The 17840-nt window shown below is 43.0% G+C and overlaps 1 protein-coding gene and 1 pseudogene across 3 annotated transcripts in view; one reads left to right on the top strand and one right to left on the bottom strand.

Moving 5' to 3' along the window:
* ERN1 (endoplasmic reticulum to nucleus signaling 1) overlaps nucleotides 1–17840 on the bottom strand; it is a 77760-nt gene extending 59920 nt beyond the window's left edge. For 2 of the 3 annotated variants that reach the window (XR_011999568.1, XM_072746832.1), the window contains exon 1: nucleotides 17630–17840. Coding sequence is in view for 1 of the 3 variants with exons in the window: in XM_072746832.1 (XP_072602933.1) it covers nucleotides 17630–17683 (54 nt within the window). In the remaining 2 variants the exon portion in view is untranslated. The remainder of the gene's footprint in view (nucleotides 1–17629) is intronic. The other variant, XM_072746833.1, reaches the window with a different exon arrangement.
* Nucleotides 13360–13457, top strand: LOC112920941 (U6 spliceosomal RNA; annotated as a pseudogene).

Below are 17840 nucleotides of genomic sequence, written 5' to 3'. Positions count from 1 at the left end.
TAGACGGAATTCCCACCGTTTCAAGTACACTTGCGGATTATTACTTCCCTACTGGCCCAGTGCACCACACCCCATTCTTCTCTCCTATCAGCCGGAGAGTCAACGGAGCCCATATGGTTCCATACGACACAGATCAAACAGTAGGGGCTGTTTACAGCTTCTGGGATAGGCTATTTTAGAGATGAAAAAGAGAGGAAGTCAAGACCTAAAGAAGTAGGGACTTGCCCAAGGCACGAGAGACAGTTAACCGTAGAGGACTGGAACCAAGGCCTCCGCCTCTCTGTCGGGTCCTTTGCCCACTACACCACACTATAATTTCACTACTTTAAAATCACGGTTCTCTAACAACCATAAGCTTAAATTACTTTAGGCCTGGAGCTCCTCCTTGAATTTTGCTGGGGCAGATGAAGATCGGCAAGTACCCTGCTCTGATATGGGGGCAGAGCTTTAGGAGGAGACCAAAATGTAATTTGTGGATTCTATATAGACACCCAATATACCAAAAGGCACTGCAAATTATACAGGGAGGGGTCTTTAAAAAATGTTCTGGATAAAAATTCCTGAGATCCCACTGGAGATCCAAGTGGGTGGGAATAATACCAGAAAAAGTTAAAGGTCATAGCCTTGACCACCATACAAAATTCCTGCAACAGAAATTTATCCAGCCCAGTTCCAATGGTTTAAAAAAAAAAATGTTCTTTGATGATGATGATGATGATACTGTAGCCACTGCCAATTCCTTTGATGAAACGAGTCATTCTTTTAATGCCAGTGCCAAGGAAACACACATTACTGATTAGCACAGGACAACTCCTTTGAACGGCGAGAACCATTTTAATGACCAAACATACTGACGAGCTTCACATAGTAAGCCATGACTGCTGCACTTAGCAGGAATGTGAGGCTCACAAAAAAGGGAAGGAAATGCAGATCTGAATATTGACTTTTTCATGTGGAAAAAAAATGCCACCAGATTTCCAGAATTGCAGCACAGGTTTCTATGTTCTAGGCTTCCTGGAGAGGCAAGTGTACACATCCCTCCGCAATTCTCACACATCTGGACAGAGCTAGGAATGCAACAGAGACTACTTGGAAGACTGTGTTGGCACAACCAAGTCTACAGAGTTGTGGTATGAAATCTGAGTGCTGAGAAACAGGCGAAGCAAGGGGACTGGCCCAGGTGCCACAAGGCTGCTTTCTCCAGCTTCCTGAGGGGTAGGCAGAGAACAGAAGCAGCAAGGCATTACCAATGGGGAGTTACCAAGCCTTTAGGGTCAAGGAAGAAGCCCTTTCAGACACCAAGGAGAAGAGAACTCCCCTCCAGACAAAGGACAGATGACCCTCAGGCACAGGGATGGGGGGATGGGGGCTCATTCGGCTGCCAGCAGGCTCCATTTTCCCAGGGACCTCTCTTCTTAAAGTCCTCATACTGGTCAGGCTTTTGCCTCATCTGGAGGTCATCCTATCTTACTGCTGATTTCTCCAGGTCAGAAAAGTGGCTGAGAGGGCATCCGCATTGTGGGGCAAGGCGGCTAAGCTCCTAACTCTGTTTTCTCTTTTGAAAACTGAGAAACAGCAACTAATTTTTTTTTTAAGATTTTATTTATTTGTTTGACAGAGTGAGCATAATAAGCAGAGGGAACGGCAGGCAGGGGGAGAAGCAGCAGGCTCCCTGCTGAGCAAGGAGCCGGATGGGATGCTGGGCTTGATCCCAGGACCCTAGGATCATGACCTGAGTTGAAAGCAGACGCTTAACGGACTGAGTCACCCAGGCACCTCGGCAACATCTCTTTAAATGCTAAGAAACCAAAATAAATGTTAAGAATGTCAAAGACAAGAGTTATGTAAATATTAGGGAAGATCGTTATATTAAAGAAATTGGTGGTAGCCAAAGATGCCATCAGAAAGTAAACACACTCAAAAACCTGATTATCTACTCTTTCTCTAGCCTCAACTGCTCCCTATTTACCCTCATGGGCAGACAGCAAGTAGACAGTGGCTGGTGCTGACAATCTAAATAATTATGAAAAGGTTAAAATATGTTTGGTTGGTGGTGTTTAAGCAGGAAGAATAGAACTACTGAAGAGGTTTTCATTCAACTGTACATTTTGAGTTAAGGGACTAAATGTGAATTATCTGGAAACTCATTCATATGGTACCCCCCATTCTCTGATGATGCTTGATAGTCCAACTTCTATTTGTTATGCTTCATTGTAGTGCCTGCCAGTACCCTGTGGCTGCTAGAGGGGCAGACTCTGGAGCCAGACCATCCCGGGCAGTTGCTTAGCTCACTGCGCCTCAGTTTTCTCACCCACAAAATGGGGACGGTAATAATATCTACTTCAAAGCACTGCTAGGAGGTTTAAATGAGTAAGTACATGTAAAGTTCTTACAACAGTGCCTAGTATACAGTGAGCACCATGTAAGTGCCAGTTATTATTATGACAACTCATTAAGAACTACATGAGGCAATAGGATCTAATAACAGATCTATTCCTGCCCCAGTGGAGTTTATAGACTAATAAGGGACCACAGCAGTCAAATAATCATGCAAACAGAATGACAAACTGCAGTGAGTACTATGAAAAAGACATACAGGGAACCCTGAGAGCCTAGGAGAAGCTGCTCTGGTCCCATGATGGGGGTGCACAGGCTTGCAGTGTCAAAGGTTCTCCTAGGGACCCCTGGGTGGCTCAGTGGTTGAACATCTGCCTTTGGCTCAGGTTGTGATCCCAGGGTCCTAGGATCAAGTACTGCATCAGGCTCCCTGCAGGGAGCCTGCTTCTCCCTCTGCCTATGTCTCTGCCTCTTTCTGTGTCTCTCATGAATAAATAAAACCTTAAAAAAAAGAGGTTATCCTTAAAGAGTGACATTTGAATTAAGATCTATAGGAAACAGGGGAAGGAAGGGAGGAATTGCCTGGACAGAGGGAACAATCTCTACAAAGATCCTGGGACTACAGATAATTTACTGTGTTTGAAGACCTGTTGGCCCAAGCTGCTGAAGAAAGCAGAGGGAGAATGGGGAAGCAGACAGAAGCCCAAGCGTGCATTCACGCAGAGTGGGCCACAAAATCAGAACCTTCTTCACATGCTTATTTGTTACCCTTGCAGCTTACAGAAAGGAGAGTGGGCTATTGTGATGGGTGTAAAGCACATCGTGGGGCGGGGGGCGGGGGAGAATCCCTCCCCTAAGGTGAAATATTTGATATGCCAAACACAATCTGTGTTCACACCACAGGTGAGTCTTCTCTGGTGCTTTAACTTTTACTAACGTTAGCCTATGTTTCTTAGCTGTTTCACAGCTGAGTATGAGCATAACACACCAAAACTTCATGGGCAGGTTTAATAAATCACTGTTGTGGTGAAATATGGCTACAGAACGAACCTCAGAACAAGGGCTCTTGTGTCATGAGGCCCCTCACCTGAGGGATCTCTCTGGCCAGCCACCATGCATGGGATCAGAAAGCTCCCTCTGAAGTCTTTTTAAACTTCTGGGTGTTCCATCTCCCCAGTACCTGCTCTCAGTTCCAGGGCCATTTCTGTACTGCAGGCAAAAAACTTGGTACTAACCTTATAAAATGGTAAGTCACCGGCTCACAATCACAGATTACTCAGGCAAGCTGGCAAGGATGTGAAGTATTTATCAATCTCTTCCAGGCACTCCCTGTTTCACACTTCTTCCTGTTGGATTCTTCCGGGCCTCATATACCGGCTAGTTCACTCATTTCAACCCCACCCCCAGGCTGGACTCTCTCTTATCCCACAGCTATAAAGAAAGAGGGGTCGTGTCATACATAAGGCACTGGAGCTCCAAGGCCTATAACACTCCTGGCTTCAAGGAGTTTACCATCTGGCAGAAAAGCAGTACAAGACAAGGGAAAAGATGGCAGGGTCCACATGCATGCCTCCTGGCAGCAGACCTGGCGGTGTGCCTAGGCCCCGCCCGGACCAATTCCCTACAACTCTGAACCCCTACTTCCCTGCTCAGGCCTTCTCCTTCTGCAGGCTAGCCTGCATTCGTGTAACTCCAAAGTCTGTTAATCATGCTCTCAAAACCCCAAGTTAAAAACCCCAAATTTCCTCAGGTATCCTCAAGAGCCTGGGACATGCTCAACATATGCTTTTGGCTGAACAAAACTGAAAGGAAAAGGGATGGGATAAAGGGTATGTGTTGTGGGAGCGGGCTCTGGGCAAGTCATTAAATCTCTCTGGGCACCAGTTTCCAATTCTACAAAGTAAGACGGCGGGGTTGAATCTGCCTGTTAGCTCAGAAATGGGATGATCCATGATTTACCAGGCCCTCATCCCTCCTCAGGCTCTACTGCAGATTCTTCTAGCCCCAACCAATCAAAACATGCCCAAAACCCACATACGAATTTGAGAGAGTTTAGAAGTCTTGATGCTTTTAAGCAGAGTCATTCCCAATCCTGGTCTTTCAACATCCCACTGTCTCCACTTATCTTAAAATATTTCAACATTGGAAATTAGTAATAATCTGATTCACTTAAGGTTCAGGGTGGGGAAAAGAAATACCAATAGAAATCAACTAATGTTATGTGGGAGGAAGTGGGTGACTCCTATGCGCACATTCTTGCTGTAGATACTAAAACCAACCACCTCCTAAACTGAAAGGGAGATCTCGGTCTTCTCCAAACCACAAATCAGATAAGTGATTGAACTTTACCCAGGCCCCAAAAGCCCTAAGATTTCCAAGTACTGAACTAACAGATCAAGAGGACTTTGGGATTGGTTTTCGAAGCAACTGTGGTTTGGTTCCCAGTCAGCTGAGTGCCAGAACTACAGATAAACTTGTTCTTAATCTCTATGCATAAAGGAAACCGTTTTCTGCTTTGCAAAACCAGACCACAGCAAGTGGAAAATGAACCCTAACACAATTATAGGATAAGGTCACTGTATTGTTCAGAGAAAGGTGGTGCCTTTGAAGTCAGAGATTCCCTGAACCTGGCTTTACATCTTTCTTGAAGTATTTAAATTTATCTGGAGAGCTTAAAGATACTTCTACAACGGGGGAAAAAATGGTTTAATCTTGTTTGTAAAAAACATATACATACCACATGTATATTTGGGAGCAGAACCATCACAAAAATCAAAGAATTGCTGGCTCTGTTCCCTGAATTGCAGAGGTTTCTGAGATTTCCTTGACAGAATTTTAAACTTACTCTTGTCATTAAATTGGCAAGAGTTACACTCAATACCTCATATTTGCTCAGTGCTTTCAAACATATGTGAGTATCAATACCAGTCCTTCAGAAGAGGAGAGGAGAAATAAACTAGGGCATAAATCTATATATTAATCCCAACACTGTGTGATATGATGCCACTCAGAGTAGGGGAAGGGCTCTTGTCTAGGAGAGGACAGTGATTAGGGAAGGACCCACACTCTGCCTGGGCACTACAGGATAGTGAGAGACACCAAATGAAACCACAGCAAATGAAACCACAGGGGTTCCTGGGTGACTCAGTGGTTGAGCGTCTGCCTTTGGCTCAGGTCATTATCCAAGCCAGGGTCTTGGGATGGAGTTCCGCATCAGGCTCCCCACAAGAAACCTGCTTCTCCCTCTGCGTAGGTCTGTATGTATCCCATGAATAAATAAAACCTTAAAAAAAAAACACCCACAGCCCATTGTTGTGGCAACTCCCAGGCCCTCATCTCCCTTGCTCACTCTGCTCTAGGTTTTCTTTCTTTCCATAGAATTTTATCACTTTCTCACAAACATATTTATGCATTTATCATGCTATTATGGTTTGACTCTGTCCACTAAGTAGAAGTTTCCTGAGGGCACATGCCCTTGTTTTGTTCATTAATGTGCCCCCAGCACCTCAAACGTGTTGGCCTATAATATATACCCAATAAAACGGGTGAATGAATTAATTGATGGAATCTACTACATCTGGGAGCTAGGGAAGCTGGGAAGCCCAAAGCAAAGCAGCCTTCCTATCTTCGACAGCCCAGGTAAGAATGGATGTGAAGCTGTACAGTGTCAGGGGGACTGGTCATTTTAACCTAAATGGTGTTCCCAATTTGGAAAGACATTTAGGAAAAGGCCGGCCTAGATTTTCTAGTTTCATACCTTATTTTACGGAGGAAGAAACAGAAAGGAAATAACTCATCTGTCCAAAGTCTCCTAGCTGGCAAGCACCCAAATCCTCACCTCCCACTTTCCACTCATTGAAAAAAATACGATGTGTATCGTATGGGTTAAAACACACATGAAAACAGAAGACTGTGCCTACAAACTACATCTCAAAAGAGATAAAATGAAAAGCTACACATATCCAACTACCTGAGGAGAACAGAACTGGGATTTTGGGTCAGAAAACACAGCCTCATCCCGAAGTTTACCCAACTGTTAGGTCAGATGCTCAGCCCCATGTAGACACTGTCATCAAAGAGTGACCTCCCAATCCTACTGACATTTGTCACCATTGATCCAGCCAGGCTTTAGATTTGGTCAAGCCCAGTCTACGTGACACTCAGAAGCGAGGTCCGCTTGTTTCTAAACTACCCATTTGAATTCCTAGGGTAACAACCAAGGCCAGTCCAGTTGCTGAGACACCAGGCTCACCAGCTCCTGCATGCATTCTACAATCAGGCCCTTCAACTTACCTGATGCAAAATCCCTGGGGGCTAATGAATACTCCAGATACCCAGCCCTCCCAGGAGAAGGGGAAAGCAGGTATCACAAACCATACCCTCCCACAATTTGCTTCCAACCCACATTCTCACCCTGATAAGAAAGTTCCTTTTTGTTTATATGCTTCATTCTTGTACTTTATTGAACCCACTCCTTTCACAAGTTTCTTCCAACACCCACTCCCCTTAGCTGCTTCACTGTGGCTCTAGCAGGTTATTTTTATTTATTTATTTTTAAAGATTTTATTTATTCATATGAAAGAGAGAGAGAGAGAGAGAGGCAGAGACACAGGGAGAAGCAGGCTCCCTGCAGGAAGCCTGACGTGGGACTCGATCCCAGGTCTCCAGGATCAGGCCCTGGGCTGAAGGCAGCACTAAACCGCTGAGCCACCAGGGCTGCCCCAGCAGGTTCTCTTAAAATCCAGAGAAAGTACTGTAAAGGAACCTAGAAGCCAGTATTGTTCGGATTCCTTAGGCCTCTTAATATATGGAGAAGGCAAAAATACTAGATAAGCATGAAGTAGAACTTTAAACAATTCTAAATATCTTGTAATTCATTGACTAAGTGTATTTAATACAAAGCCAGTTTATAAGTTAAAGCTGATTTCTTAAAAAGCAATTTCAGTAGTTAGTACTCAGAGAAAAAAAAAATCTCTCTCTGGAATTACCAGTTCTTCAAAAGTTGGGCACTACAATATATTGGAAAAAGTACAATGCCAGCTTGTCCATTACTAGTTCTGCCACTAACTAGCAGGACATATCAATCCCAATTTCTCTACAAAATGAGCCAAATCTGTCTCCAGTCTGGTCCAGTGTTCTGATGTGACAAGGCACATGGAGATACATTTGCTTGTCCAGGATTAAGGTACAGGAATTACCTGACAGCATATTAGAGTCCCCTGGGGCTTGAAAAACTTTTTTTCAAGCCCCAGATGTCTAGTTAAGAAATGGGCAGAAGACATGAACAGACATTTCTCCAAATTAGACATACAAATGGCCAACAGACATAGGAAAAAATGCTCCACAGCATTTGGCATCAGGAAAATACAAATTAAAACCACAATGAGATACCACCTCACGCCAATCAGAACGGGTAAAATTAAGATAGGAAACAACAAATGTTGCGAGGATATGGAGAAAGGAGAACCCTTTGCATTACACTGTTTGTGGGAATGCAAGCTGGTACAGCCACTCTGGAAAATAGTATGGAGGTTCCTTGAGAGCTACCCTACAACCCAACAATTGCACTACTAGGAATTTACCCCAAAGATACAAATATAGTGAAACAAAGGGGTACCTGCACCCCAATGTTCATAGCAGCAACATCCACAACAGCCAAACTGTGGAAGGAGCCAAGATGTCCATCGACAGATGAATGGATAAAGATGTGGGTGGGGTGTGTGTGTATACATATATGTGTGTGTGTATATATACATATACACACAAACAACAGAATACTACTCAGCCATTAGAAAGGATGAATACTTAACCATTTATATGGTCATGGATGGAACTGGATAGTATTATGCTGAGCGAAATAAGTTAATCAGATAAAGACACTTACATGGTTTCACTCATATATGGAATACAAGAAATAGCACAGAGGATCATAGAGTAAGGGAGAAAGAACTGAATGGGAAGTCATCAGAGAGGGAGAAAAACCATGAAAGAGCCTTAACTATAGAGGGTTGCTGGAGAGAACATGGGAGGGGGATGGGGTAATTAGGTGATGGGCATTAAGGAGGGCACATGATATGATAAGTACTGGGTGGTAAACACAACTGATGAATTACTTTAACACTACATCAGAAATTGAGTAAGTATCATAGATTGGTGGAGGGAGGAGGGAAGGGAGGAAAGAAAGAGGGAGGGAGGGAGGAAAGAAAGGGGGAGGAAGAGAGAGGAAGAGAGAAAGGAAAAAGCTAGGCTCCATTCCTTGAGATTTTGACTTCAGTCACTTTAGGTGGCACCCCAACAGAGGGTTTTTAAAGAGCTCCCCAGGTGACTCTAGGTGACTAATTCAGCCCAGGCTGAGAGGCACTGCCTCCAGTAACACATTCCTAGCTGCAGCTGTGGCCCTGCAGACAGGTGTTTCTCTCACTCCTAGAGGCCCCTCAGGCCTGATGGGCTATTTCCTTTGAGAAAAGAGATCTGACTCAGTTTGGTCAACGAACTCCTATGACCCAACTGTTGATCAATGACAATATCAGGTTCTAGGAATTCTGATAGCACCATTTGTTCAGAAAACGTATGAAAAAATCTGGTTTCCATGACAAACACTTCTGCAGCCTAGACAAACAATTACTCCCTCATCTGAAGTAGAGGGGGGGAAATAATCCACTGGAGAAAGGGGTGGTTTTGAATTATAATTATAAATTAGTCTACTAACTAGGGAAATCATGTTTAATACATAAGAGGACAGCCCTAGATCAAGGTTCATTTTTTAACAATGAAACATCATGCTGAGTGAAAAATGAAACTGACTCGGAATAATCACAAACCATTTATCATACAGGGTTTGGCAATGGAAAAATTAATCTCATTACTGATATGAGGAGCCCATCAAGAGGATCTCACACACTATGGTTCATGCCCACCCAATCAAGTATCCTGGAAGCCTCCCTCACTCTGTAGAAACACTACTGATGAGATCCCATTAAAGGATACAGCAACATCTTCCATCCCCCACTCTCCCCCTACAAAAATTCATAACCCACATGCCTGATGATAAAACAGCTCCTTGTTTCATTGGTCTTAAAGAGCTTCAAAAAGGAATATTCAATCATTATCTGCTGAGTGCTCACTACAGTGGGTATGGCCAACTCACCATGCTGAAAGCCACAGAGGATACAGATAAGCAAGACAGGGTCCCTGCCTTCCAGGGCAAACCAGCAAGAGAAGTGACAGCCCTCTTCCCCCGCCCCCCACTTCCTGGTTGCCCCCTCTCTCCCTCATTACATTCTCCTGAGATCCATCTAACCTAATCTTTGTCCCTCCATTGTGGTCCAAGGGCCAAGGCCACTCTCTCTCTTGTCACCACAGACCCACTTCCTGGTGCCAGAACTGCTTGAAAGGTAAGGTGAACACCCCAGGCCCAACCTGATGACTAGAGGATTATCTCTTTTCAGGATTTAATACCAAAGACTGCACCATGGAAGAGCAATTCTGGTTAAAGCCTTCTAAGACATGAACTTTCAGTTTTGCTAGTTCAGAAACATATCTGGGCGAGATCTTACCGAAAAACATGCACCTGCTTGGATATTATTAGACCCAAGCAAAGAAATGAGCTTAAACTATGACCCTGCTTGAAGGGCCTCTGAATCTCCACTCTATCCACAATCACTGGACTTAACTCCAGAGTTGAAAATGGTTTTTCTCGCTGACAGAGTCTCTCAGGTGAAAGCAGTGTTTCTAGCTCAAAGCTGCATCTTTCTACTACTAGAATAAAAGGGTTAGAGGCCATGACTTTCAAGGGAGGAACAAGAGCATTATCTGAGCATGTTCCTAAGCTTCCAAGAAAGTCTCTCCCCTATCCTTCTGTAAAGCCATCTCTCCTTGCAATATGGTTGGTCACCCACTCAAAGTGTGACTGGGGTAAACTGATGGGTTCTAACAAACCCACCAGAACATAAATAAGCACTGTAGGAGTTGCTCTTCAACAAAGGGAAACAGAAGGATTAGATTCAAAGTTCAGTTTCACCACCAAAGTATGACCTTGGACAGGTCACCAGCCCTCTGTGGCCTCAGTTTCCTCATCTGTCTGCTCTGGGGAACACAGCAGAGCAACTATTGTTCAACTTGGGAGGGGAGGGCATGGTATAGGCCCCAGATATCACCCTCCAAGGTTCTAACCAGCTCCCACTGTTACTGATGGATGCACATCATCCTATTCCTTACTTGGGGTGGGGAAAATACTGAGACCCATCGGGCTAGATCAACAAAACTCCTTCTCTGATTCTAGTTATCTTGAGAGACTATCCATTTACTCATATATGCTCCCACTGCTCACAATACTTCTGGAGTTTTCTGGAAATCCCCTTCAAAGAATATACTTTTTGAATCCCCTAAGTGATATAAAATGTTTAGTTGGTTTTTAAAAACAAGCAAAAATCAAATCCAAGTGTCCTCAATAAATTATGCAATCAAGCTGATGAACAGTTTTGATTAAAATTTCAGCATGAACCATGTAGAAGTTATATTCAAGCAAACACCAGAAGGAATTGGGAAAGGTTTTAAACTGTGTAAGGATCATTGGCTTAAGAGTATATGTTTGGGGCAGCCCCAGTGGTGCAGCAGTTTAGCACTGCCTGCAGCCTGGGGTGTGATCCTGGAGACACGGGATCGAGTCCCACGTCGGGCTTCCTGCATGGAGCCTGCTTCTCCCTCTGTGTGTCTGCCGCTCTCTCTCTCTCTCTCTGAATAAATAAATAAATCTTTTTAAAATAACAACAAAAAAAAAGAGTATATGTTTGCTTTTTTGGAGTTCCTTGTTTTAAAGTTGAATGACTAAAACGGTTAAGTAAATTCCTAAATGAAATACTGGAAAATTAAAAAAAAAAAAAGTTTTTGAACTGATTTGTATGACACGAACCCTGACCCCCGAGGGGGCGATTATTTGGAAAGACATAACATTCTCTTGCAATTAAGTTTAAGTACATTTGTGAAAAGAGAAAACACCACTAAAGGCATTACTCCATCGTCAAATGGTACCACAATCTTTCCAGGAAACACAGCTGTATGGACAAGCTATAGGTTTAAGAACTATGGCCTCCACAAGGGACATTCAATGCACCAACTCCTGATTTATTAAGAGGCTTGAGGCAGAAGTTTAAATGGCCTCATGACAAACTACAGAAAGAATCTCATCTGCAAAGGGTTGGCTACCCTCAAAACCAAACTCGCAGAATTATCCTGAGGTATTTTTAGGGTGTTCATGGGAGCCACATCTGCTAGAAAGCTGATCTGAAACCACTGTAGACCAAAGGACTCTGCAAACAAGTTACTTAACAAATCAGAATAAAACATTTCTCAGCAGCTTTTAGGTATATAAGGTATATAAGAGACTGCTGTGGTTATTTACATCTACAGCATATAAACAAAACAAAATCTAAACATTCCATTTTCCCTTGACCTAAAATCCACACTGCTAAAAGAAAACAGGTTACTTTAAAATGATTACTATAAAAAAAAAAAATAAATAAAAATAAAAAAAAATAAAATGATTACTATAAAACCAATTTAAAGGTTAGTTTTGTGCTTTTAAAAACCTCCAATATTGCTTGGAGTCTGGGGAAGAGTGCAAGAGTAAATAAGATTAGCAAATTCTGGTTCTGAGAATTTATTCCAAGGAAATAATTAGGTAGTTAAGATATACTTAGCAACAAGAGGGCTTATCACATTGCTTTTTGGGGATTTAAAAAAGATTTTATTTGAGAGAGAGAGAATGAGGAGCAGGGGGAGGAACAGAGGGAGAGGGAGAAGTGGAATCCCCAGTGAATGGGAGCTGACACGGGGCTTGGTCCTAGGACCCTAAGATCGTGACCTGAGCCCAAGTCAGATGCTTAACTGAGCCACCAGGCACCCCATCATACTGTTTATAGTAATGAAAATTAAAAACAGCCTCAGAGTTGGTTGGTTGATCCAAAAAAACAAAACAAAACATAGTATATCCATTCAGAGAAGTAATATACAGCAGTGAGTATAATGTTGCAGAATTAAATTTATTGACACAGAAAGATCTAGGATATGCTCCAGAAGAAAAAATATCTATGCAAGTATGTGCACAGAAGAAAATGTCTAGAAGGATATATATCAAGATATTAGATCAGCCGTCCAGGAAATGCAAATCAAAACCATAATGAGTTACCACTTCACACCCACTAGGCTGCCTACAGTCAAAAAGAGAATATCAAGTGTTGGTGAGGATGTAGAAAAATTAGAACCTTCCTACATTGCGGGTGGGAATGTCAATTAGCGCAGGTGCTTTGGAAAATCGTTTGCCAATTCCTTAAAAGGTTAAATATAGTTACCACATGACCCAGAAATCTCACACCTAGGTATATACCCAAGAAAAATGAAAATACATGGCCATTAAAAAAATCTGGACATAAATGTTCATAGCAGCATTATTCATAATAGCCAAAAGGGGGAAACAACCCCCATGTCCATCAACTTAAGAATGGACAAACACAACGTGGTATATCCATATAATGGAATATTCAGCAATAAAAAAAGAACAAAACACCAATACAACATGGATAAACCTTGAAAACATTATGCTTAGTGAAAGAAGCCAGTTACAAAAGACTATATGCAGTATGATTCTGTTTTTATGAAATGTCCAGGACAAATCTATAGAAAGTCGATTCCTGGTTGCCAGGGGAAGTGAGTGGGAAATAGGAAGTGACAGCTAATGGGTAAAGTTTCTTTTGGAAATGATGAAAATATTATAAAATTAACTATGGTGATGGTTGCACAGTTCTGTAAATATACTAAAAACCACTGAATTATACACTTTAAATGGGTGAACTGTAGGATATGTGAATTATAGGTCAATAAAGCTCTTAAAAATGTTAGCATAGGTAATGCTTGGATACTATGATTATAGGTTTGTTTGGTTAATTTAGACTTATCTATGATTTTTTACATTTCTATTAAAAATATGATTACTTTGAGGGATTTTTTAAAAAAATTTCCCATGTTGTGCTCACTTCAGCGGCACATACACTAAAATTGGAAAGATTTTAGTGTGGCCCCTGTGCAAGGATGACAAACAAATATGTGAAGCATTCCATACTTTAAAAAAATCTTCCCATGTTACCATATAGAAAGCACCACACACACTAAAGATTTAAAGAAAGGGAAATACACCTTTCCTTATAATAATGGGAAAACTGGAAACAACCCATAGGACCTCAGGAAGGTGGTCACTAGGCAAAGCATGTTTATTACCATATCAATCCTGGTCAGTATGACTATAGTCGCCAACCTCAAGCTGGGCACAGAAGGCTCAAATGCTTTTGGCAAGGGATGATTTAATAAGGTGCTAGTGACAAATTCAATAACATACTCAGAAAATTTCCTAACAGTTATAGAAAACTTCTGTGAAACTAAACATAAATGTAGAACACATATTTTTACACTGTTGTATTTGCTTTGTGTGAACAAAGATCACATGATAATCAGAAGTGATGTAGAGGGGCGCCTGGCTGGCTCAGTCAATAGATATTGCATGTGACTCTTGATCTCAGGGTCGTGAGTTCAAGCCCCACACTGGGCATAGAGCTTACTTTAAAAAAAAAAAAAATGATGTAGAGACTAAAAATAAATTAAAAAAAAAAAAAAAAAAGAATGGAAGCAGGGAGCTTATGATTACTTTTAAAAGTTCTACTTTTTCCAATCTGGTCTGTTGCACTCATTTGAATATCACTAAGACTGTGTTGCTCTGAGGCAGACAAGTCTGAAACCAAACCGGGTATATAGGTAAAGACAGAGATAGAAAAGAAAAAAAAAAATCCCCAACCCCTGGGAAATACAGCCAACCAGTATGTTTATTATTCACAAACTATGATTCACTGTCCCTATTTTTTTAAGCCAGCATCACACTCTAATCATATTGCTAGGTTACAGGCCCCTAGTTATTTGTGCAGAATAAAAACTGAATCCATTAAAATGATACATTACATTTTTCTCGCCTGTATCATCTCTTTAGGGAGACCATTTGACCATTATAAAACATAGACAATATTGAACCTAAAGATTACTTTGGATTCCCAAACCAGAGAGGTTTCCAGCGAAAATGAAATCATTATCCAAAGATTCCTCAATCTGAAAAATGGAGTCAAAATCTGAAGCAGGCAAAGAACGGGTTTACCCCAGGACCACGCACGTGGCGCTACTCTGTCCAGGCAAGAAATCTTTACGTAGCTCACTGGTTTTACGTTTAGGAATACAGTCTACTATTGAACTCTCTCAAGAGGAACTCTCATACACATTTTCTCTTGTGCTCTGAGAAGCTAAACTACTGTGGAAAGCCCAACTGGCAGGCAGGTTAATGAAACAAAAAACACACACGTGCACAACTACCGTCCAATTTCATGATGAGCAGCCCTGATCTGAGCTTGATGAAACATTTTCCTCACGGCGTCAGCATAAATACTTGATAACTCCTACTAGGATAATTCATGCAGGTGATAACTATCAGAGCAAATGATAAGCAAGGACATTCCTAGTTAAGACTTGCATCCCAGATGGTATCCTCAGTGTGTTTTTATATATACATGGTCCTCAGTTCTTGGTGACATTGTTTATTCTCCTCTAAAACTGAAACACTGGTTATTAAAAGAAACTGTATATATTATAATTGAAGAAAGTATTTTGCCTCACATACTACAGATCTCTCTGGTACTTGGCAGAAATGGCACATAAACACCATTAAGTAAGGACTACGTGACAGCGATGATGTAACGCACACCAACGTTAGGTACAAGATCCAGGTCTAGGAAGGAGGGAAAAGACTCTAAATAAGCACAATTTGGATTAACAAGAGACAGCCTGAAGTTAGTAACACTGATGTTACTGCATTTTGGATATGATAGCCTAGAGTCTCAGCCTATGATGAGTCAATGTCTGGCTCAATCAGACACACACTCTTGAAAGAAAATCACAGTATTGCTTCCAACGCACTAGTTATTTCATCAATCAAAAAGAAACAGCACTGGGGCACCTGGCTGGCTCAGTCAGAAGAGCATGTGACTCTTGATCTCAGGGTCATGAGTTCAAGCTCCATATTGGGTATAGAAATTACTTAAAATAGATTTAAAACTTAAAAAAAAGCATTGAAAAATTTCTTGCTGAGGCACAGTATAATTTTTTTTAAATGGACAGTAAAAAAAAAAAAAAAACAGGGACGGGGTTTATATTTACTACCTATGATATGTAAGGTGCCTTCACAAGTGCTAGTGATCCTCACTTCACATAACAGAAAACAGACTCTGAGAAGTAAAATAACTTGTCTGAGGGCACAGCTAGCAAGCGACCGGTTTGAACTCAGGTTTATCAAATTTTATACCCAATATGTTCTGCAGGACATCACTGCTGCCTAGTTTAACTGCAAACTCTGCAATGGATTCCACTTAGAATATAATAGTTCTATGTTTGAGGATCAAAATTTTTGCTGGTAGATAATTCTAAGAGTGAAATTCTGGCATTTTACTTACAAAGCAGTTACGTGAAAATGTAATTTTTTGATAAGCGTCTGGAATATTTTACTATGAACTTTGAGAAGTTTGGATTTCTAAATACAATTTGGAAATATTTACACAAACTGAAACTATAGTCCCAAATAAAGTTAAATAGTTATTTTTGGTTCTAAGTTACTCAATAACTAAAATACTAGAATCCTGTGAAAGAACAACCCACGGAAAAATGTGGCGAAGGCCATATATATACACTTAGGCCCTGATACAAAATGATCAATTTCCATAACATTTGTTTGGTCCTTCTGTTTATATTCTTATTTATCAACAGCTGCCAAAGCAACAGTTAACCAATCCAAGGTGAAGCGAAGTGTTCAAGTTCAAAATGTGACCCTAGGTATGACAGTGGAATTTTTTTTTAATTAGAAGAAAAACTTGGGGTGCCTGAGTGGCTCAGTTGGTTAAGCATCTGCCTTGTGCTCAGGTTATGATCTCAGGGTCCTGGGATGAAACCCTGTGGGGGCTCTGTGCTCAGCGGGGAGTCTGCTTCTCCCTCACAGCGCCCCCCCCCCCCATATTTCCTTCTTTCTCAAATAAATGAAATCTTTAAAAAAAGAAAAACTTAACTTACATGAGTTTTACTGTGAAGTGTGTACAAGTTTTTCTCTAACCCCCATCCTAAATTTGAAAAAGGTGATCTTATATCCTCATCTGTTTCCAAATTCTTGTTACTCCGAGAGCATGGACTATTATTTACCAAAAGTGCATAACCTCCGAAGACTTCACAGTGTGGTACTCAGGTACACACGTGTCAGTTCTCCGCCTGGACACACCTGGTACACGATATACCATATTAAAGGGTACAGTGTGGAAGTCATTAAACAGAACCTGAACCGATGTACCATACCCACATCCTGAACAATGCGTTTTTTTTAAAAACCACTAATTTAGGTTCTTTCAACTAGAAGGAAAAAAGGCAACTCTGTCCACAAAATGTCCTCCCGAGACACGGAGCCCATATCCACAGGCTGAGTAGAGGCCTTAAATAGTTAAATCAATGTAATCCAGGCGCTTCTCTCCAGGAAAAGATGAAAAGAGGTTTCCAGACGGCTCCACAGAGCCCTCACAAGAGGAGACCGTCTTTCGTTTAAAGTTTTGAAGCGGCTCCACCGCTGTCCCACATGGGATCTTAAAAGGAGTGTAAATCCCACAGCTTAACTTGCTTAGCGAAGTCGCGGTGCACAAAAGGAAGCCCCTTGCCTCGAGTCCTTAGAAACCTGCAAGGCAGGTAAGCAGAACCAACCTCGCAGGTAAGGACGCTGGCCCGCTCCCAGCTGCATTCGTTTCCCAAAGTTCTCGCATTTTCAAAAGTTCAAACAAGGATTATAAACGCAAGACATTCCCTTCCCCCCGATTCCATCCTTGCCCCGGCGGCCACGGCCAGGCAGTGCCCGCGCCCACCTGCGGGAAGGGTCCGGCAGGTGGGGCGGCCTCCCAAGCGCCCCGGGCCTTCCGGAGGCCCCGAAGTTGTGCGGGAGCGCCCGGGGCCCCGGGAGACGCAGCCCGTGACAGCGGCGCTGGCCGGCGAGGCCCCTCGGGAGGCGGGCGAGGCCCCTCGGGAGGCGTGCGCGGCGGCCAGGCCGGCCCGGAGGTGCTCGCTCCCCGCCCGAGCCTCCGCTGGGGCGCGCGGGGCCTCGGGCCGCCACCGCCACCGCGCTCCGGCTGGACCCCAGTCCCCGCGCTGTCCCCCACCCCGCGCTCCCCCGGTCACTCACCCCGGGGCCGGGCAGCAGCAGCGCCAGCAGCGCCAGCAGCAGCCGGGCCGGCATGGCGAGGACTTGGGCCTGGCTCCCGGCCCGGCCGGCCGGCTGCGGGGGGCGGTGCGGGCGGGCGGGCGGGCTGAGGACGGGGCGGGGGCGCCGCGACGACAGCGCCGCGGCGGCCGGACTTCAGCGGACGCAGAGCTGACTAGGCGGTGGCGGCACC

This window comes from Vulpes vulpes, chromosome 2 (genome assembly GCF_048418805.1).
Source record: "Vulpes vulpes isolate BD-2025 chromosome 2, VulVul3, whole genome shotgun sequence".
NCBI classification, from domain to species: domain Eukaryota; kingdom Metazoa; phylum Chordata; class Mammalia; order Carnivora; family Canidae; genus Vulpes; species Vulpes vulpes.
This window is presented reverse-complemented; position numbering and strand designations above follow the sequence as displayed.